Source organism: Takifugu rubripes, chromosome 8, assembly GCF_901000725.2.
Source record: "Takifugu rubripes chromosome 8, fTakRub1.2, whole genome shotgun sequence".
Classification (NCBI taxonomy): Eukaryota; Metazoa; Chordata; class Actinopteri; order Tetraodontiformes; family Tetraodontidae; genus Takifugu; species Takifugu rubripes.
In genome coordinates this window covers 5,458,084-5,478,527 of record NC_042292.1, presented here as the reverse complement: position 1 = coordinate 5,478,527, position 20,444 = coordinate 5,458,084, and the positions used below count along the sequence as shown (strand labels likewise).

General features: G+C 42.9%; 4 protein-coding genes across 9 annotated transcripts in view; 3 read left to right on the top strand and 1 right to left on the bottom strand.

Moving 5' to 3' along the window:
• The window catches only part of vangl1 (VANGL planar cell polarity protein 1), a 29,140-nt gene extending 23,435 nt beyond the window's left edge, over positions 1-5,705 (top strand). For 2 of the 3 annotated variants that reach the window (XM_011606134.2, XM_029840370.1), the window contains exons 6-9: positions 921-1,081; positions 2,678-2,825; positions 3,060-3,294; positions 3,526-5,705. In XM_011606134.2, the coding sequence (XP_011604436.1) occupies positions 921-1,081; positions 2,678-2,825; positions 3,060-3,294; positions 3,526-3,786 (805 nt within the window). In that variant the 3' untranslated portion in view covers positions 3,787-5,705. The remainder of the gene's footprint in view (positions 1-920; positions 1,082-2,677; positions 2,826-3,059; positions 3,295-3,525) is intronic. The other variant, XM_003966454.3, reaches the window with a different exon arrangement.
• A 1,018-nt stretch (positions 5,706-6,723) lies between these two features.
• LOC101070433 (calsequestrin-2-like) lies at positions 6,724-10,314 on the bottom strand. Its single transcript, XM_003966455.2, has 11 exons — positions 9,886-10,314; positions 9,200-9,284; positions 9,020-9,120; positions 8,821-8,929; positions 8,279-8,352; positions 7,997-8,127; positions 7,863-7,908; positions 7,704-7,758; positions 7,518-7,618; positions 7,344-7,418; positions 6,724-7,266 (listed from the first exon to the last, which is right to left on the bottom strand). Exons 1-11 carry the CDS (start codon positions 10,126-10,128, stop codon positions 7,057-7,059), a joined length of 1,230 nt encoding a protein of 409 aa, XP_003966504.1. The 5' UTR covers positions 10,129-10,314; the 3' UTR covers positions 6,724-7,056.
• A 235-nt stretch (positions 10,315-10,549) lies between these two features.
• On the top strand, positions 10,550-15,204 carry poglut1 (protein O-glucosyltransferase 1). Of its 2 annotated transcripts, XM_003966468.3 has the most exons (11): positions 10,550-10,777; positions 11,197-11,287; positions 11,432-11,575; positions 12,599-12,734; positions 12,822-12,943; positions 13,081-13,140; positions 13,302-13,401; positions 13,477-13,535; positions 13,612-13,779; positions 13,958-14,014; positions 14,091-15,204. In XM_003966468.3, the coding sequence occupies exons 1-11, from the start codon at positions 10,705-10,707 to the stop codon at positions 14,245-14,247; spliced, it is 1,167 nt and encodes a 388-aa protein (XP_003966517.3). In that variant the 5' UTR covers positions 10,550-10,704; the 3' UTR covers positions 14,248-15,204. The 2 variants fall into 2 exon arrangements, with proteins under 2 accessions (XP_003966517.3, XP_029695443.1); XM_029839583.1 differs by lacking the exon at positions 10,550-10,777 and having other exon boundaries at positions 11,383-11,575.
• Positions 15,205-15,320: 116 nt separating this feature from the next.
• Positions 15,321-20,201, top strand: timmdc1 (translocase of inner mitochondrial membrane domain containing 1). 3 transcript variants are annotated; one of them, XM_011606137.2, is made up of 9 exons: positions 15,329-15,475; positions 15,877-15,962; positions 16,392-16,741; positions 17,063-17,228; positions 17,328-17,416; positions 17,666-17,733; positions 18,213-18,291; positions 19,360-19,470; positions 19,577-20,201. In XM_011606137.2, exons 3-9 carry the CDS (start codon positions 16,416-16,418, stop codon positions 19,725-19,727), a joined length of 990 nt encoding a protein of 329 aa, XP_011604439.1. In that variant the 5' UTR covers positions 15,329-15,475; positions 15,877-15,962; positions 16,392-16,415; the 3' UTR covers positions 19,728-20,201. The 3 variants fall into 3 exon arrangements, with proteins under 3 accessions (XP_003966518.1, XP_011604439.1, XP_011604438.1); XM_011606136.2 differs by having other exon boundaries at positions 15,877-15,969; XM_003966469.3 differs by lacking the exon at positions 15,877-15,962 and having other exon boundaries at positions 15,321-15,475.
• Positions 20,202-20,444: the final 243 nt, after the last annotated feature.

Here is a 20,444-nt window from a genome sequence, read left to right as displayed (position 1 = left end):
TGAGTATCAATATTTACACAAGGTTCTGTGAGTTTGTCCTGATCTGAAGCGCAGTAGATTTTCAAATATGCTGCAAAGGGATTTAGAATAGAATGCATGGGGTTTTTTGTTGCTGTTGTTGTTTTTGTTGTTTTGTTTTGCTGAGCTGCTTCAAATACCAATCAAACCATGAAAAATTTGGACTGGGTTTGTGTCATGTTGGTCCATTTTAATAATTGATCGCGAAGATGGGAAGCATCAGGAAGTCTGACTCAACACTTACATAAGTGGCCTCAAAACAATGGTGCTCTGTGTAATGGCTCTGAATTCCTCGTGCAAGAATGGGATGTTGGGATTGGTTGCTATAGGGAAACTAACTCAACTGGCTTGTATATGCTTTCCTGCAGAGTAAGCGACATACAGCTGTTCGGACCATCAAAATTCATTTTGTAACTGATAGAGTAGGCACATGAAAACAATTTGCAATTTACACAAAAAATGGTGGTTTCAAAAGTCAGTGCTTTCATGTGTGAGTCACGGGTCTGTAGTGTGGTGTTCTTTGAGCGTAATAGGAAGTGCATGCAGCAGGGTAGCAGGACTTGTTAAAGTTTATTGAGTTTCTGCTGGAACGGGACAAAGTAGGTCTCTCACACACCTATACACACATGCACAAAAACAGTCCCAAACACTCTGAATGAAAACTTCGGTGATAGTTGTCCCTGTAGAATGGTGTCCCACGAGCGCAGGTCATAAGAATTTAACTCTTTAAGAGAGATGGAGGAAGCTGAAAAGATGGCCGTCAAACGGAGGAGCTGCTTTCATGGGCTCAGTAGGCTAACGTTGTACATTCATAGTACTGCTGTCTTCTTAATGTGAAATCATACTTGTAAATGAGACTAATCTGTTTTTAACTGAGATTCATCTCTGTCACTCTTTGCCAGCATCCAGCGGGCAGCTCTGGCCATCTTGGAGCACTATTACTGTGACTTCCCTGTTCATAACCCAGCGCTGCTTTCTGCCTCCAAGTCCCGCGCAGCCAAACACCTGGCAGGTCTTAAGGTCTACAATGTGGATGGTGAGTTGCCAACAGCCCCTGCTGAGGGTGAGTGAGATGATCTTAATAAATCCGTTTTGTTGCTGTTTTAACACTTTGAGTTTCAAAATATTGGGGCCTGTATCTGATTTAACCCCAGTACACTGACGACTCATCCAGAATGAATCAGATCACCTTGTGTAAATTTCTTGTCATTATTGGAAAGTTGGTGACCAATAGTTGAAGCTCTTGAGACTTGCCATTAATTTGCTGCAACATGCAAATGTGAGTGGATATTTGCTGCTCTGCTTGATTTCAAGCAGGTCCTCACGAGATGTTAGCTGAAACGTTGACTGCTTCTTCTCCTTATGTGTCTTTGTACCGATGCTAACCCTTTTAGATGTGTTTAGAGCCAAACTGAAGGCCTACCTTTTTGACAGTAAGTGAATTTGGTACTGCAATGAATGAGGTATCCTCGCATATTACCGGTGTGTAGTTGTCCTCACATTTCCCAAAAAAGGCTGTTTTTTCAGCTAACATAGACAACACGTCCCTATCTGCATGCCACAGGTTAGTGAAAGTTTACAGCCTGCTGGCAGAATGTAGCACAAGCCTATTAAATTATCACTCCCCTCCTCAAGTGTACTCCAGCTTCAGATATGGTGCACTCCCTTTTTTCCTTCACCATCCATTTGCCTCCCTCCTTCCTTCTGTCTCCTCTAAAGTGTTAGCAGGAGACAATCACAGAGGTGCCCCATAAATCAATAGCCGTTATGCTGCTCGGGCTGTCACAGCTCTCTGGTGTCTTGTCCTCCTTCGTTCTGCAGCAGCTGTTCAGAGACCTCTTTGTCTTTTCCTTTCTGTCTTATCTGCATCTTTCACTTGACAATTCCTTTTTCCTGCAGGCACGTCAACGGGGCAATAAATAAGTCTAAACTCCTGGAAGTAAATTCAGCTAAGAGCACAGTCGGCCAAAACAAAATGTGCCCGGACCTGTTCAGGCGATTGTAAACCTCACAAACTAATTAATGATTATACATCAGATTGACTGATTGTTGAAAATGACGTAAAAATCACATATAGACAACAGGCAGAAATATAGGACACATTAATAAAAATATCAGTCGGAATAGATATGCTGATGGTCATGTTTAATTTGTGGCCTCGTGCTAACATTGAAAATATCCTCATAAATCCTATCTAAGTGCAGTGATACCCAGAGCTGGTGTGAGCAGATACTCCCTTTTCTCATTCATAAATCACTGTGTCTGTGCACCACCCCGCCCAGCATTAATAATTCACCAGCTCTGCTTACTCTTACCCTGCATTAACATTAGTCATTTCATCAGCAGCCCTCTAGCATAATGCCAGAAATGTAAACTTTAAATGGTTTGGACTGCTTCAATTTGCTGAAAAGACTTGCTGCATGTTGGTACCCCGTGAAGGTGTTAAATTCTTAAGATTATCACCCTGCTCAGTTTAAAGAAACCGCTGGGGATGAATGTGTCACGTCTGAGGTTTTAATGCCGTCAAAGATGAGATTTGTTCACGAAATGACACTCTCGTCTGAAGCATGGTGCACGTGAAGTCAACACCAAGGTGTCATTATTCTTTCCCTGTAAAGGCAGCAGTCATAATTCCTGTCTGATCTTGTCATTACGACAGGTCCTGGGAATAACGCAGCAGCAGGCATGGCACACTCGCAATCTAGGGCTATGATCGCTGCAGCCGCCCGCCGCAGAGACTCCAGCCACAACGAGCTGTACTACGAGGAGGCAGAGCATGAGAGGCGTGTCCGCAAGCGCAGAGCACGGTAATGAAAGCAACACCATTACCGGTACATTTGTGGGTGAATATTTGTAATAGCGCGATGTTTTTGTTTCATTGACACCATTATTAGCTTACCTCAGATAACTAGCAATGTATTTCAGAAGACAGACTTTCAAGTGAGTGCGAGAACATTGTGTTTACTGTATGATATAATTGAATCATCTTGTTTGTTCCCAAATTCCAATTTCATCATTGTGATTGCTGTGTTTCCCTGCAGTCTGGTGGTGGCAGTAGAGGAAGCATTCACGCACATCAAGCGAATGCAGGAAGAGGAACAGAAGAAGACCCCAGGCGACGTGATGGACCCACGAGAAGCTGCCCAGGCCATCTTCCCTTCCATGGCTCGTGCCCTGCAGAAGTACCTGAGGACTACAAAGCAGCAGCACTGCCACAGCATGGAGAGCATCCAGCAGCACCTGGCCTTCTGTATTACAAACAACATGACACCTAAGGTCGGTACCTCCAGGAGTTCACTAATGCCAGAAACTGCCTGATTTAGCCGCTGCCAGACGTATTGCAGTGCGAAATGTAAGAGGATCTTTTCACTGTCATCAGTGATGGCCTCATTTGAAGCGGGAAAAATAATGGTTTAAGCTTTGTTTGATCAATTTACCCATTTTCCACCAAGTGTTGCTGATATTTCAAGTCCTTCAATGTGTTCATAATGTGAATTCATTGTCCAGGCCTTCCTGGAGAGCTACCTGAAACCAGGACCCACTCTGCAGTACAGCCGGAACCACTGGCTGTCCCGTCAGTGGACACTGATCAGTGAGGCGTCAGTCACCAGCGGCTTGAAAGACGCCACCGTATTCTTGCTCAAGTGTGTGGATTTCAACCTGGTGGTGACAGCAAAGAAGATCCCGTACATCCAGATGTCAGAGGAATACATTGACCCCAAGTCACATAAGTTTGTCCTGCGGCTACAGTCTGAAACCTCTGTTTAGGACTAGAAAATTTCCGTTTTGTTTTATTTTGTTTTGTTTTTTTTAAATCTTCACGTGTATCTTTGCTCTCAGATGTTTTCATTTGGGGTTTATATTTTTACTTTTTTTGCATTTTTATATATTCTATATATATATATGACACACATTTGAATATAGTGATCTTTCTGTTGTTGATTTGGATGAAAAAAAAACAACGGAAAGAAGAATTACACTGGCAATTTGGCCCAAACGCCTCATACACTGTGCCCATGTATGTGTGAGGGAAAAGTTTTGTCCGTGGCCAAACAAGATGGGAATGTTTGAAGTTTCTGCCATGCAGACTCTGGGGCAGGGGACAGAGACACGGCCGGATGAACCACTAAAGAGCGATAGCGTGACATGGATTTTGTAATTTGAAGCCTGATGGGAACAGACGACGTCTCCCGCTATGTTCTCCTCAAACATTTGAGCACATTTCTTTGCCTTTCTGGACTTGATCAGATTGAGACTTCCAGTGGTTTCCTCGTTCTTATCACAACCCAACTGCGCAACGTTGAAACTAAACACAGTCGTTAAATGCGGATATATGTTTGTTAATACATTGAACATGTTAAAGGACAGAGTATTTTGAGCTCCACCCGGTCGAAAATGACTATTTGTCATCAGTCACATGATGCTTGTCGAGTTGAGAATTTTCCTTCAGGAACGCCTTGGAGCGCTAATTCAAACCGCCACAGTGGAACCAATTCTGGCTGTGCAGCACTGCGAAATCAGAAGTAATTCCAGTGCAGTCGCTCACATGACACATTGAACCACCCTCACACATCTTATCATCTTATCAAACACTCAGAGGTGGAAGCATGCCCTGAAACCTTTAGCCTTCGTTATTCATTTGCTGCATCTCAGGGCTTTTATTTCTGCCTGATTTGTAGCAACGAGGACGCTGTGAAGAAAACGGCGCCACTTCGCCACAAGAAGTCTCGAGAAAGAAATCATTTCTTCCGTTTGGATTCGTGGTTGTTTCAACGTCACGCTGAAACAATCATCATGGCCCAGGCTGCAAAGTAGAGTTACCTCAGAGGTTTTCTGATGACCTTTCAGTGAAAACTTGCAATGGAATGATTGAAAACTTCAGGGCTGCTAGGGTTCACTCGGTTTGCTAGATTGTTATAGCTGATAATGTAGTGTGCTGCAGCGGGGGCGGAACCTCCTTCCCAACAGGACTCTCTGGTTTGCTTTTCCCTCACCTCTCATTTGACAAATACCCCAGATCAGTCACTTGGAGGGAAGAATCAAAGGAAATTATTAAGTTGATTTCTTTCATGTAAAGCCTGATGAAAAATCCAAACCCTTGTCTGTTTGGGTTTTTTTTTAAATAATAATAATCAGGTAAATTCACCAAAGAGAATTATTCTATGGTAATGTACAAATCAATCAAGAAGACAGTCAATTGTAGCGCACCAACTCCTGTGGTTTTAAGGACTCCTGGCCTCTACTGCCTCCTAGCGGTAAAGTTAGTATTAAGCCGTCAGCAGCGTCACGTGTTTCCCTGTTGCTGGAACAATCATGAGTAGACAAACAACCCGGTTCCTGCATCAAGACAGCAAAAAAAAAAAGACCACTGGTCACGTTCTGTAGCTACTGATTATGTATGACCCCAACTGTGACTGTGCCTGCTGTTTTTACACTATTTATGAAAGTGTGTGTATGCAGTACGTGTGCCTGTGCACATGCATGCCGCGCTCCATTCCAGTGCACACACACGAGCGGTGGTTCCCTTCTCCTTCTGCATCGACACCGTCTCCCACACTGTTGCCTGGTCCAGGTTTAGTGTTTGTTGTGCGGCTTCTCCATGAAGATGTGACATTGAAATGTAAGACATGTTACAGTTTCACATTTGTAAAGTACAAGAATAAACATTTTTTTAAGCATTTGTAAAACTCCTCTTGGCGTTTAATTGGTGTGTTCCCTCGGAGATCTGCTTTTTAGAGAATTGCACTCCGTAATGTAGATCTAGTGTCCTGGATATTTACTTTTTAGCGATTGACTTAAAATTATATTTTTGAGACACAAGCCTCCTAAGCCTTTACAGAGCTGGCTGATGCACAAACCCCTGTTTTTAATTGAAATGGCTTGGCCGTAATTTATTGTAAATATTCTTGTTCTGTTTCGCCCCATCAATGAATTTCAGTTTTGTGCTTGTTTTTTCTTCTTCTTCTTTCAGGCTTTATTTTCGTGGCCATTTGTTGTCGTCAGGCTGGGAGGTAATTGGCTCACCTCGGTGCTGTCACAGTTTGGGAGCCACGATCTGCGAGTAAATGAATGTCGGTATCTGTGTCCGGTGCAGCAGACAAACAACCTCATCCGGCCCCGAGCTCACCTGTCGGAACTCATATGTCCACCGTTTAATCCCCCACCACCCAGTACCCGCCTGCTCCGTCCAAGACTGGGATGAGCAAAGAGGTGACGGAGAGGGAAATGAGGAGCATTTGCATGTAAATGGAATGTTTTCCTTCGCTTCATCCGTGCTTCCCATTTGTTGGTAATGACTTCGGTGCAGATGGAGATGGAAGGAAATCTTGTCCTCTGGTGGATTTAGTTCTGAACTGAACGCTGTGTTCTACTCATTATCACTCTCTTCATAACACCCCGCCCTGAACACGGCCTTGACGTTAGACAGCGGCACACTGGAATCTTATGGGATTGTCTAGGAATATGAAGAGCGCCTGTGAGATGGTGTGAGTGATCTTCCCTGGCTCCACTTTTAGATCCGAGAGGTCATTTGAGTGGTGCCAAACCTTCTGATCATCCACCTTCATGGGCCTGATGATGATTGTTCCGTATTATTGATGTACGGGTCAACTTAATCCTTTGTGTTTTTCATGTTGGGCAGCATTTTTGCCCCCCCATGCATGTTAGTGTGTGTTCTCACATACGGGTATGAAAAACAGCAGAGGAGGAGTTAAGGGACTTTTATTCCGTCTGAAATTGTTTTCTTGTATTTTCATCACTTTATTATTTCATTTAAACAGTGCAGATTTTATTCCTTAAAAACAGACTATTGTTGCTTAGCTATAACTATTAGTTTAGTTCAACAATTTTAAACTAGCCAGACCTTATTTGAATTTCAGCACTATCATAGTAAAGTTCTTCTATCTAAATAATCTATTGCAGCTATAATATCTCTATAAAAGTGTGGGGAATGGTTATTTTAAGAGGGGAATTGCTTTTATTAGACGTTCTTAAGTGTCTGACATGCAAAGGGACTTCTGACCTCTGGAGGTCTTAAGGCTAGTCCTCGCTGTCATATTCCTCATCCTGCTCGTCATTTTCATAGCTGTCCTCAGTGACATAGATATAAGAGTTTTCCTGGTCACTGGCAGTTTCATCATCGTCCTCTGTGTTAACCCTCCCCGACAGGACGTCCTCTATCCAGTCTTCCAGCTCCTCGGCCGTGGGCAGGTCCTCATCGTTGGACATGTCCAGCCATACGCTGTCCGCCTGGAACGTAAGCCACCGAACTCATTGAAAAGGCCACAGGCGACCTCAGGTTTGCATGAGGAGAATAAATTACTTACATCTGTGACGTTGACGACGCCAATCTGAGGTCTAAAAAGGTCCAGCTTAAAGGTTTTTTCCCAGTATGTGGTCAGCTGTCGGTAGGGGGAGAAGAACCTGGTCAACAACTTTGAATCGACAAGTTCACATTTTCAACATCTGTTACTAAAACAAAGCCAGAGGTGAGACAGAACTAGAGGAAAATCATCAGGGTCGATCCAGACGATGCTGAGCTCTGGGTTGTTGGTGTTGTCTCTTGCTACGTCTTTGAGAATCTCCAGAAACTCGTAGCCATCTGGGAACCACAGAGGAGGCGTGTGAACCCAGGACAGGGTGCTGAAGACAACAAGTAAACAACTGATGGAGAAAAAGGTCCAAACCGGGATCTTCCTCTTCTGCAAATGCAACGATGTGTATTCCGTCCATGTCGTCCTCCTGGAATCAAAATATTGTATAGAATTTAAGGTTTTTTTTTATTGTAAATGGCAGAAACACTGCAGCATTCAGGTTGATTGGCACAACCCAACTGACTGGCTCACCCATGTTTCAAACATATTCTCTGCACGAAGCTTCCTCAGCGTTGCCCTGCAAAGAGGAGAATTTCATGTACAGCTTCAACAAGGTTGTGCGAGCGAGCGTTGTGGCCTTTAAAAGGAAACCCAAGTTGCCTGACCTTCTGTGTTGTTTGACAAACTCAACAATGTCCATCTCTGAAAGAGGTCTGCCAGGCAGAATGGCCGGCTCCTCCATGAATGGCTCATAAAAGTTGACCTCGTTCATCTTGAGGGAAAGATGCTTGGCCGTCTAAGACAGGCAGCACTTCATTATGATTAGCAGGGACCACATGAGTTTGGCATGTTGTCCATCGTTATGGTAACAGGTAAAAATTGTGTCCCAGCGTTTTTGGGAGAGATTTGATTTACCAGTGGAGTCCGTTTTGCACCGAGATACTCACAGATTTATCAAATGTAGCAAAGAACTTGATGTAAGGCTGAAAGAGCTCAGAGGCCTGCTGGAAAGCTTTAAAATCTGAGATCAAGAAAGAAAATGAAAAATTAGATTTTTTTTTTAATCTCTCAAAGAAATCTGGAGTGAATAATGTTGGACTGCTTGACAATTGTACTATATATACACCTGTTACATTGCTGTGCTAATGGGTCAGAACCAAACTATGCACACAACAGCAGGATCCATAATGATGCCACTGTCCTGTCAATCCTGATAATAACCTTTCCTGTCTCACTTCTTTTAGAACTATAATTGCAGTCTGACCTAGTAGAAAACTAGAGGCTATTTAAAGGAACTCCTGAGACAGAGGGGGTACGACAGTCTGGAATCGGCTTCTGGAATCAGCTTTGCTGCCAGTTAGGCTACAAGGTAATTGCCATTAGCCCCCAGCTCAAATTAGGCACTTGGGAATGCGGCGTAAAAAAGTTAATGGGCCCAGACATATTTTCCAACTGAGCCTGTCCTCACAAATGAGAACCGTCAACTAACATGAGTCCTCTCCTTTGAAGTAGCCAATGAGGCGGATGTCTTCCTCCATCCTCTCGAAGGCTCGCAGCTCCATGGCATTATTTATCATTTCTACTGGATCCTCCAGCACCTAGGAGGGAGTATCACAGCATTATACCACAATTTCTGCCCGTCGACACATAAACGTGATCTGTGTGAAAATGTTACGTGTCGGACTCACATCCAGCAGAAACTCCACCAGCGTGTCTGAAGAAAACTCTCCATCAAATTCAATCACACGGTCGTCTTTGAAAATGTACAAGCTGCCCACCTCCTCCAGCCCTGGAAGCAGTTGGTGAGAGAGCATTGTTTACAAAATGCTGACTTGAGTAAAAAGGTCACAATGAAACATCAGTCATACCCAGTTTTTTGGCTACTTTAGCATCTTTCAGGGAGTCCACCATCCCAAAACCAATGTCCTTGTTCTCCAGGACCTGTGCTGTCAGCTGAAATTTCACAATGACAATTTCAGTTCAGTTTTATTCATATCGCATACATTACAATCAAGATTGTCTCTCTCCACGAAACAGAAACCCAGTTTTTGGCCCTGCAAGAAGCAGTCTACAATCTGTCCTGTTGGAAACGAAGCCTGGATTGTTTTACTGGGTTCATAAATAAATATAATCAAAAAGACCACTTTAATACTGCACAAGCATAGAAGCGTGCGGAATGTCCCATCATTTGTGCTCTAACATTCAGCAAGCAGTTTTGGGAGAATGCTATAATTAACAGAATGGCCTAGAAACAGTCTTGTCATGGGATTAAAACGGCTCCCTTCCATCAGAGCAACAGGACACATTAAGAATTAGAGTCTGGTCAAAGTGCTGCTGCTGTGAGTTGAACAAAACTTGAATGCTTGATTACAGTGCAGTGGCAGCAGTATATTCTATGTTCTAAAATGGTTGTAACCTAATATGGATGAAGTACAGCATTCGTCAATATTAGACTTCCAAATTCTAGGCTAAAAGCATCATAATAATGATATCAGGAAGAAATGATTGCCACTTCTAATCAAACTGCCCTCTTCTCTCCGCTGTCTGTGCTTACCTCCAGCACCAGCTCCGTCATCTGGAAGCGCTTCTGCAGACCCTTGTTGGTAGGGATGGGTTCGTGATAGAAGAGACACAGCAGGTGGTACCTCTTCAATGCTTTCTTATAGTTACGCTCGTTGATGTCCAGCACTCTGTCCTTTCCATCAAAATTGGGGAATTCAAGACCTTCCTCAGCATTGCAAAGGAAAGTCAGGTGAAGACACAGGCTGGAGACCAGAGCGAGGCAGATATGCTGCATTGTAGTCTGAAATAAAAATGTGATATCTCCAAAGTAAATGGAAAACCTACAAAAAAAGACTGAATCTGCCAAACAAACCACTTTCAAATGTAAAATACTGTCAAAAATATACTATCATCTGTGTCTTGTTCTCTGTTCCTGCCAATTGATCTCTCTTCACCTGTATCCTCTCCTCCTTTTGTCATTCTCATTCAGATATCCCAGGAGTGTCACCCTGTTTCCGCCTTTCCTTTTCATTTTTTCCCTCCCTGACAAACCATCCTCAGTGATCCATTTATAGGACCAATCTAGATAATCACTGTGTCCTTGATATAGTCAGAAACTGGAGCAGAGAAACTCAAGTCTCTTTTATTCAATAAACTGAATATTAATATTAGAAATAAATCCAAGAATAAATACACTTGAAGCGCTGTGTAAAATTCAGTGTCTGTTTGCAGATAAACTAATCTTACAAATATTACGGTATTATCCCTCACGTTCATCCTGCTCTATACATTACGGTAATGAATCAGCCAGAGGTAATCGATCACAGATCGCCGCTGTGCGTCATTTCAGACAGAACTGAAGGATCGAGAGATGTGGCGCTTCTGGGTGTGCAGGGCTTTAATTCTACTCCAGGTTTATGGTTTATGTCTGGTTCCTGCGTCAGGTAAAACATTTAAAACAAATACTTAAAAAGATCTTTAAAACAAGTTTACGCACGTGACGCTGTGACCGTGTCATCTTTAGGAAACTTCGAAAAGCGGTCATTCATCGATATATTGGCTAGCTAACTAGCGTACGAGCTAATTTAACCAAACACAGCGTTTCCAGATGTATACAAACTGGCAATGTGTTATAAATGTTGTCCTCCTTGTTTAATTGTTTAATCCTCTCCCGCAAAACTTTTTTTTTTTCCATTCAGTGTAATTTTTTTCTGCATCTCTGAATTCGAGAAACGCTTAATGCGGTCATTCAAAAGAACAAAGCTGCAAATGTGATTCAAGTGGGCGCTCTCTGATGGTGTCAGGGACTGGCTAATCGTGAATTACTTAAACTACGATCATATAACCCGACACATGTTCGCAGGGAATCAGTGGAAGAAGCTCAGAGATAAGATTTCATCTGCCGTGAGCGGATACATCCCTTGCACCTCTGCTAACTGTAGCTGCCATCTAAGGTAGGTGCGACTCCTGTAAACCACGTAGTTCACATACCAAATAATATACTTTTCTTATTCCAATGTTGCAATACAAATGCTTGTTCCCCAACAAGAATTCTTCAGGTGTTTTCATTTGGCTCGATCTTGCTGTTCGCCTCGTAGTGTCCTACAAGATGATCTGCGACCCTTTAAATTTAAAATCTCTGAGGAGCTCATGGATGCAACTACTCAAAGAGGGGTCGGTACCCACTACCAGATCATTGGACACAAGTTATACAGAGAACAAAACTGCATGTTTCCTGCTAGGTGAGTGACATCCACCCTCTAATAAACGAATAAATGTTCTTATATATTATCAGTATATAATTATTGGACATCAGCAGTATGCTGCAAAGACACAAAAGCAGAAGGATTACAGTGATCATATTTTTATTCTATCCCACTCAAGATATTGGATACAGTAAAAAAAAATATAGTATGTGATTTAATTAAATGAAAGTAGAGAATATGCATACATGCACAAATGTGCACATACACGTATATATTTATACCCACATATATATGCATACACACCCATACTATTACAGTATGTAATATCTATAAATACAACACAAAACAGAAACATGTGTTTTGACACCTGTTGCTTTGGAAAACTGGATGTGGGAGTACAAGGATCTTGAATTGTATAATTCTTAATTTGGTGCAGGAAGCACTGTCATTTACACTTCTACCCAGTCTGCCCTGATCTTTGCCATTGCTGTATTTTTAGAAGAGAAGATACAATCACTAATTCTTGAGATAAACCCTTTAGAATGGAAAGCTTTTGAAGAGATTTTGGGGTTGTGATGTTTGAGGAAGTGGCCGACTTGGAAACATCAATGTAAGCTGAACTGTGGGAGGCAAAATTGTGTGATAAGTCATAAAAGCTCACAAAGGTAGAGTTTGTATCTTTAAAGTTGGAAAAGCCTCCTCCCTACTTTTTTACTTTGACTTGATCTTTTACCAAAAGATGAGTTTCCCCATGAAATGCAACATCACGTTTTAAGTGCTTAAGATGCTTAAATATCCTGGCTCTTTTTACACCCATTTACACCCTTCACATTCCAACTAATGAATCCTATGGCAGCCACCTTTGCATCAATACCATTCACAAAAAAAATAACAACGTGAGACGTGAGTGGCTGGGTCGAGCAGATGGAACTGACATCTTTATACACCCCGATAGTGACACATTAGTATTTAATCCCCTGATTCCTGGCCTGTTGTAGTGCTTTTAATTTTTTTTTAATATTCCAATTTATTTGTCGCTGCTGTCATTCCCATATTCAGATGCAGCGGAGTGGAACATTTCATCCTACAGCTGATTGACAGGTTACCTGACATGGAGATGGTGGTTAATGTGAGGGATTACCCACAAGTTCCTAAATGGATGGAGTCTTCACTGCCTGTATTCTCTTTCAGTAAGGTCTGACTTCTGACCAGGTTCATGCAAACATGTGCACAAATGTTGATTAAAGTCACATAATTCTATTAATGGGTGATGGCTGAATAGACTGCAGACTACCTGGACATCATGTACCCTGCATGGACTTTCTGGGAGGGGGGTCCTGCTGTGTGGCCCATATACCCCACTGGTCTGGGAAGATGGGATCTAATGAGAACGGACCTGAAAAAGTGAGCTTTGAAAGAGGTCTACTCAGAAAATTGAACAGTCGTTAAATTTGATCAATCAGTTGGCTAAATTGTGCTGAAACATGCAGCAAGAAATGCTGACACATGGAATTGTGCCATTTCTATGTATGCTGTTGTAGGTCTGCAGACCAGTGGCCTTGGAAGAAGAAGGAGACCAAAGGGTTTTTCAGAGGCTCCAGGTCGGTTGTGTTTGACATGATATCCACTCCGTTATGGCCAGTCCATAATAGTGATGTCAGCATGCCTTTGGGTTGAATCCTGGTGCCGAATAACTTCTTTACATCACCGGAATTTACGTTGGGATTTTCTCATCCAATTCCTCCCTGTGTTGCCGTTCCAGAACCAGTCCAGAGCGTGACCCCCTGATTCTACTGTCCAGAGAGGATCCAGAACTGGTGGATGCTGAGTACACAAAGAACCAGGCCTGGAAGTCTGAGAAGGTCATTCACACTGAAATCCCACCAAGCTCCAATGCTGTCAGGCTCCATTTTTTTAAACTAATGTCTCTGTTATAGGACACACTGGGAAGACCTCCTGCTAAAGAAATCCCACTGGTCGATCACTGCAAATACAAGTAAACCTTGTTTTGAAGGAAGGGCAAAATTATGACATCTTTTAGGTTCTCCTGACTTTTGTTTGCATGCCCATAGATATTTATTCAATTTCCGAGGTGTGGCTGCCAGCTTTCGCTTTAAACATCTCTTCCTCTGTGGTTCCCTGGTGTTCCATGTCGGGGATGAGTGGCAGGAGTTTTTCTACCCTCAGCTCAAGCCCTGGGTGCACTACATCCCAGTCCAGCAGGATCTCTCTGATGTCAGGTAGCACAATTAAGCAAACACAATAGCAGTTTTACATTCATCCATTCTCCTCAATGAGCAGAAATGAACCTGTTAATAGAGGCTGTAACAGCAACAAAATGTGCTGCAATTTTATTCAGTCATGAAAGAAATTTAAGTCCAGGAAACAGGTGAGATTTTGCCTCTTCTGTGTCCTTAGAGGACTTCTGCAGTTTGCGAAAGAGAACGATTCCCTCGCACAGGAGATCGCCACCAGGTAACGGATGACATGGTGTGGTTTTATTTGTTATGCGAGTGCAGCTGGTCTGACTCTTTTCTTGTCCTCCCCACAGAGGTAAAGAATTCATTATCAACCACCTGCGAATGCAGGACGTCTCGTGCTACTGGGAGAAACTCCTCACAGAGTACAGTCGTCTTCTTACCTACAAACCCAAAAGAAGGAAGAACTACAACGAGGTTGTCCACAGACCCACAAAAACGGAGCTATGAGGGATGGTGAAAAGGATGAGGGCAGCTGTGCTGAACAGAGACTTTCATTAAAAAATTTAATTACCGGTAGTGATATTTCAGGTATCTTTAGAGGGCTGTTTGTTCAACAGTCTTATTTTTCTGCAGCCTTTTTTCCACAATGAATACACAATCTAGAGGAGCAGGCCATGAAGGTCGGGAATCCAGCGTTATTGTGTGCATTTCATAATTATATGCATTTTTATTCATTCAGATAGCTTCTCATTTGATCTAATCTCAAATATCTGGAGAAACATGCCATACAAACCAGCTTATGCCTGTGCCACAGTGACGTTTCCTTCCACAGAAAACACATTTCCACATGTTATACAATTATATTGTGGAGAAAAAATAACCCTCAAGTTTGAACAGTGGAATCGTTAAACACTACAATTGGCGTTTGTCAGATAAAGCACAAATAACCTGATAACTGAAAATGTAGATCTGAAGGTGCAACATAATTTAACATGAATCCAAATGAAACAACACACCATGTATAGAATGATTAACATTTAAAACTCACAGGGTTTAATAACAAGATGAGAGTTTTTACTGTTGTTGGAAATTTGGCCTCTGTTCACCTCCAATGTTAACGGCGAGCAGCTCGTATCTACCATCGCCTTTGTTACAGCGCCCTCTATAGGACCAATGTGGAAACGTCATCTCAGCTGTTCATCTTGATTTCGTTACCGGAATACTGATTTATTGATGTGCTCTTTAAAATAATGCCTCTACTTGGTGTTATTAATCAGTAATAATTTTGTTGTATGTCAAAGACTTTTGGGAGCATTCGTCATAATGTATTTTAGTATCTGCACTGCTCTTTGAAAAATCTGATTATTTTTGGTGTCATAAGCACCACTATTTTGTAGATTGACCAGTGGCCGATTCCTCTGACATTCAGGCATTTTACTACTGGAATAAATTCTTTTGTATACCATAACGTTCAAAGACATTTTTTTTGTTATTTCGCTCCACGAACTCTTCGGCGCATGTGCCGCCTGGTGTTCGGTCCTCCACCCGCAGGGGGCGCTGCCTTTCTGGCGAGAACCAGGATGGGGACGCCGTCAGGTCAGAGAACAACTTGAGGCACCGAAAGGACAATTATGACAGTCGTTCATGTCATTCGCGCCCTATATTTTATTTAAAAAGCATTCACCGCATCTGCTACGGAGGAAAAAGGCCCCATGTTGGATACTTCACTTTGCTTGTAAGGTGCCCTTTTTTCCTTTGGAATGAGGGGCCGATGACATGCTAATGCTGCTAATATACGTCTGATACGACGTGATAGGTAGAGAAAGATGTGTGTATAAACCTCTGGAGACTAGCTGAAAGCCGGCCTTTGTCTGTTTATAGTAAATACTTCACAAGTTATAAAAGGATATTGATAATGGGCCACGGAAGAGCTCATGAAATTTGATATTCCGGAGAAACTTTGACTTCAATTGGTGGAAGTCACAAAACGTGGGGAAATTGTTACTTGGCGGAGGTCTGCCGTATGCTTTTTCCCTGTTCTCGTATTCAGACCACTGAAATACAGTATTTTCACGTAATATTAATGCAAAGTTGAAAAGCTATTATTTGAAAACTAATGCGTCATCTGCCAATTAGCTAACATTAGCTGTAGGTTCAGGGTTCGACAGGCGTTGGGAATTAAACTGATTAAAGCGATCATCACCAGCCTCAAAAACGGAAAGGTAAAAGGTGACTATTATAATTTCAATAACACTTCCACGTATTTTAATATTCAATGCTTTGTACCATGGGAAGATTAGGTGGCTATCACATCAAATCAGACGCTCGCATCAGGCTTCGAACCTTGGTGATCATTTCTGGGCTGAGACAAATGTTTGAAACCGAACCTGCTAAAATACTTCTGCCCAAATAGAGCTGCGAGTCACGGACTTTGTCACTTATTATCTTTATTGTATTCCAGAAAAGCTGCTAGTGAGTCCAGTGTGTTTTTGACAGGCCAGCACCATTTAAGAGCTGCTGCGTGGACGAGCAGAGTATTCCTGCCAGAATTCCAAATGCCTTCAGGCTGTTTGTTTTGAGGATATAAGCAGAAATCAATGAAGTGACTGTAACATTTCAACTCACAGCCATGTGTTTATGCTTCTCTGCAGCAACCTCCTGCTGGCTGAAGCGTGATGCATCCAGAACAGCCCAGAACGGGTCTTGCCCTGCAGAAATGCCAGGCAGATTCATCCCCTCAAGGCACTCAGCACACCGGCCTACTGCGTTGCCTTACTCAAAATGCCAGGCCTCTTCGCTTCTGCTCCCTGCTCCCCAGGGTCCGTGCAGCTGAGGCGGCTGCTCCGCAGATGTCCTCGACTACTTCAGTGTCCTCCTCCTCCTCCTCCACCAGCCCAGCTGCTACACCCTTCTCCTCTGTCAGCACCATGCATCTCAACATAGGCAAGCCAGAAATCTCCGACACAGGATGGGACCGCCTCAAAGACCTCTTTCAAAAGGAGTTAGTGTTTTTCTTTGATTCTGGTTTACGTGCCCCTTTCCTCATTGTTTGGACACAGATGCCAAAGCAGAATAACGCAATAGTGAAGCTTGCTTGCTTGTTATGAACAGAAAATAATAATGAGGCCATTAACTGTGAATTTTCTTGAAGAAAAAACTGTCTTTCATGGGCCTATTTGTTCTCCTTTGTACTGTATAGTTAACTAAATGTACTTAATCATTCTCAGATGTTTAAATCTTTTTGGGAAACCACGCGATTTTAGCTTAGGTAAATTTTTAATCTAATTTATAAATGAGAACTCCCCTAATGTTTTGCCTATAGTGTGACCCACAAGTACCCAGAGGAACTCATCAGTGTAATAAAAAGCGGCGTAGTGGCGGCATTCGCGGGCTTACTGTACGGGGGCCTGCCAGCAGCTCGCCACGCCAGGCAAAGGTACATCCAAGTCAGCCAAGCAGAACTCTATACCAGTCGGGTGGATGCAGTGGTGAGTGGCGCAGTATAAGGCAGAAAGTAAACTGCATGTGATCGTGAAGGTGTGTCAAACTCCTGGCACTGATTTTCCGTTGCTATTCTGTCCAATCAGCGCTCAGCACACAATGCAGCAATCCGCGGGTTTGTGAGATATGGATGGAGGTGGAGCTGGAGGGTGGCTGCTTTTGTAACTCTGTTCAAGTAAGAAAAAGTAGAAACAGTTACACAATTAGGTTTCAAGTTCAGTTATACAACTGTTTTGAAATTAACCACATTATGCAAATGACTGTTGTCTAACCTCTTTGTTGGGTTCTTGGATTGGCCTCAGAAATTCTTTTTATGACACATCATTGGAATGGTTATTTTTTTGATAAGTTTTCTGAATTTGGTGCTTCTAATGTTTTATGGACAATAGTCAGTTAATCGAACTGTGTTCTCTTCTTTCTCCAGTTCTGTCAGCACAGGGCTCTCTGTCTACAGAGACCAGTACAGCCTTGGCCATTATGCTGCAGCTGGAGGTTAGTCAAATGAGCTTCACTCAAAAAAATGAAATAAAATAAAACGTGTCCTGTCATCAGCCACACATCTCTAAAGGCCATCATCATAACTGCTGTTTTCTGTGTAAATCTGGATCATTTGTTTTTGCAGTTAAGCATAATAATGTGTTCTCTTTGATTTTCCAAATGTGTTGACTTCTCTAATCTTATGCCACATGATTTTATATATAGTTTTTATTTTAAGGACATAATTGGGTCTGTCCCTGAACCCCGGTACCACAAACCTCAGAATGCATTTACTTAACCATGTATGTTTGTGTATGTCCACAATCACCCAGGTCATAGCAGCTCAATACTTTAGTCCAGGCTGCTGCACCTCTATGGGACGGTAGCGAGACATTGTAGCTCCCACCAAAAAGCTCTTTCAGCTACTCCATCAACCTGCTGAGTTCTAACCTGTTTCAGAACTTCATAACTGACGTGCGATTGTCTGTGTGCAGCTGTGACAGGAGGCCTTTTTAGACTGAACCTGGGTCTGGGAGGGCTGATTGCAGGCACCATCATCGGTGCAGTTCTGGGGTAAGTTTCAGTCTGAACATGCTGACATTCCATTACATAAATAATTTAATCTCTGCTCGAAGCATTTGTGTAACCTCAGTAGTAGCTATTTTATGAAACGGACATTTCTGCATGCTCGTGTGTGCAGTACATGTTCATGCTTTTGTGCTTAACAGCAGTGAGCACTCTGGCAGCCAGCTGCGCTCCTCCAAGCAACCCTCTGTCGCCCAGCTGAACCCTTTTCCTTCCCATCCCCACCCCCCACCTCTGTTTCTGGCGCGCCAGAAGGACTCATGTGCGCTGCAGAGGGCCATGTTTTGGGTAGTAGAGCAAGGCGCCAGGCCAGCGCAGCAGCTGCGCCTCTGCATTTATATAATCTCTGGTTGTTTCATCCCCTCTTCTCCATTGACTTTGGTCCGATCTGTACTCCTGCTCCACTCCCTGACTGTCCTCAGATGACTTTGAATTTGGTTTTAAATTGGATTGTGTTGTGCGAGATGTTTGTCCGCGCTGCAGACGACATGACCTGGTTTGAAATGGTGCCGTGGTCTGCTGCCTGTTATTGGCTCAGCCTCTCCTCCTGTTGGCTCCATACAAGCATCACCTCCTCCTCTCAGTTTCTGCCTGAGGAGCAGCCAGCCACCTGGAGCATTGGATATGTGAAAATAGCCCCTGCTCCATCTTTGCCAGGTGCAGGAAAGGCAAAAAGGGGCAAAATGTAGGCAGGCAGCAAAATTGAAAAGCACATCACGCTCCAGATCTCTCAGAACTCTGTTTGGCGTGAGGCAGTGGTGTGACTGGAAGGATGGGGTCCACTTCACAGGAGTTGGATATGAATTTGCTACAGTGGCGCTAATAACACAAAGCTAGAGAGGTTTTAAATAATCTGAAGGACCTCGTGAGCCCCTGAACCAGTTATTGTTTGTAAGACCTATTTCTGTATTCAACATTGCAGAATGGCCTAAAAGGATGAGAGTACTAAAAGGAATCACATGAGCAGGCAGTGACTCCTAGTGGGAACAGCATAAAGGATCTTGGCATAAGTTTTAATGTATACTACTTTAAATGTGTAAATGAACTTGTGTTCAGGCTTCCCACTGGCGCTTTGATCATAAGCATGCAGTCGATGGCTGGAGAGTCTGCGAGAGACCGCAGAAAGAGAGAGCGGAGGGAACAGTATGAACTCAGACTTGCAGAATGGTAAGAAGCTTATGAAGACTTATATTATTCCACACTTTGTTCGTTTGACAAACCATAAAATTGTGACGAGTCAATGAAATTGGACTTTGTGTCATTCTCTCCATAGGAACGCCCGTCTCCAGCTGACTGATGAGTTGATTGGAGATCTCGGTGACATATCTGCATCTCAGGATGCCGATGAGGATATGCAGAGAATCCAGGAACTTCTCAGTTTACCTCATAATGAGGCTGTTTCACAGGACACGAGCCATCAATAACAGTAATGTCTGTTGCACCTTGCACGTGGGACTTCACATGTTTGTTGGGACAAATGGTTGGTCTTCACAACTCTTCTTGTGGTGATTGCAACACGTTTCACGGACACGAGCACGGTTGGATCAACTCCTGTTAGTGAGCTCTTGTTTCAGTAGATCTGAGTTTCACATCTCTTTTCTCACTTAAATGCATTTTGGCTACATGAACATTTCTGGTCTATTAAAGTTGCTGCTAGTGGTGGGGCATGATTCTGACTCCTAATAAATGTGTGTTCCCACAATTGTGTGTTCACATGACAGACCTAAACTGACCTCATGCAGAGCTACATGAAGTGTGTTTTTAGATTATACTTATTCATGATTCTATTGGTTAGCACTGTCAAGTGATCAGAAGTCACGTTCCTGCTCCTGAAATGTATACAACCTATTAAAACATTCTCACCTCATGTAAAATATGGAAAAATGTCAGTAATCACCCCTCACTGCTTCAGTGTAAGTTATTGCCTTCTGACACTTGTTATCTTGGTAAAATTCAACACTTGTCCTACAACAGTCATGTTGCTACAGGTTGCCGTGATTATCATGTATATGCTGTGGGGCTGCCAAAAAGGAGGCCAAACAAGACCTTGTTTGCTTTAGTAAAGAGGATCTTATCAGGATGGTCATCAGTGAAGACGGGTAATATGTTTAAGCCCAACAAATGGATAAGTATTAGAAATA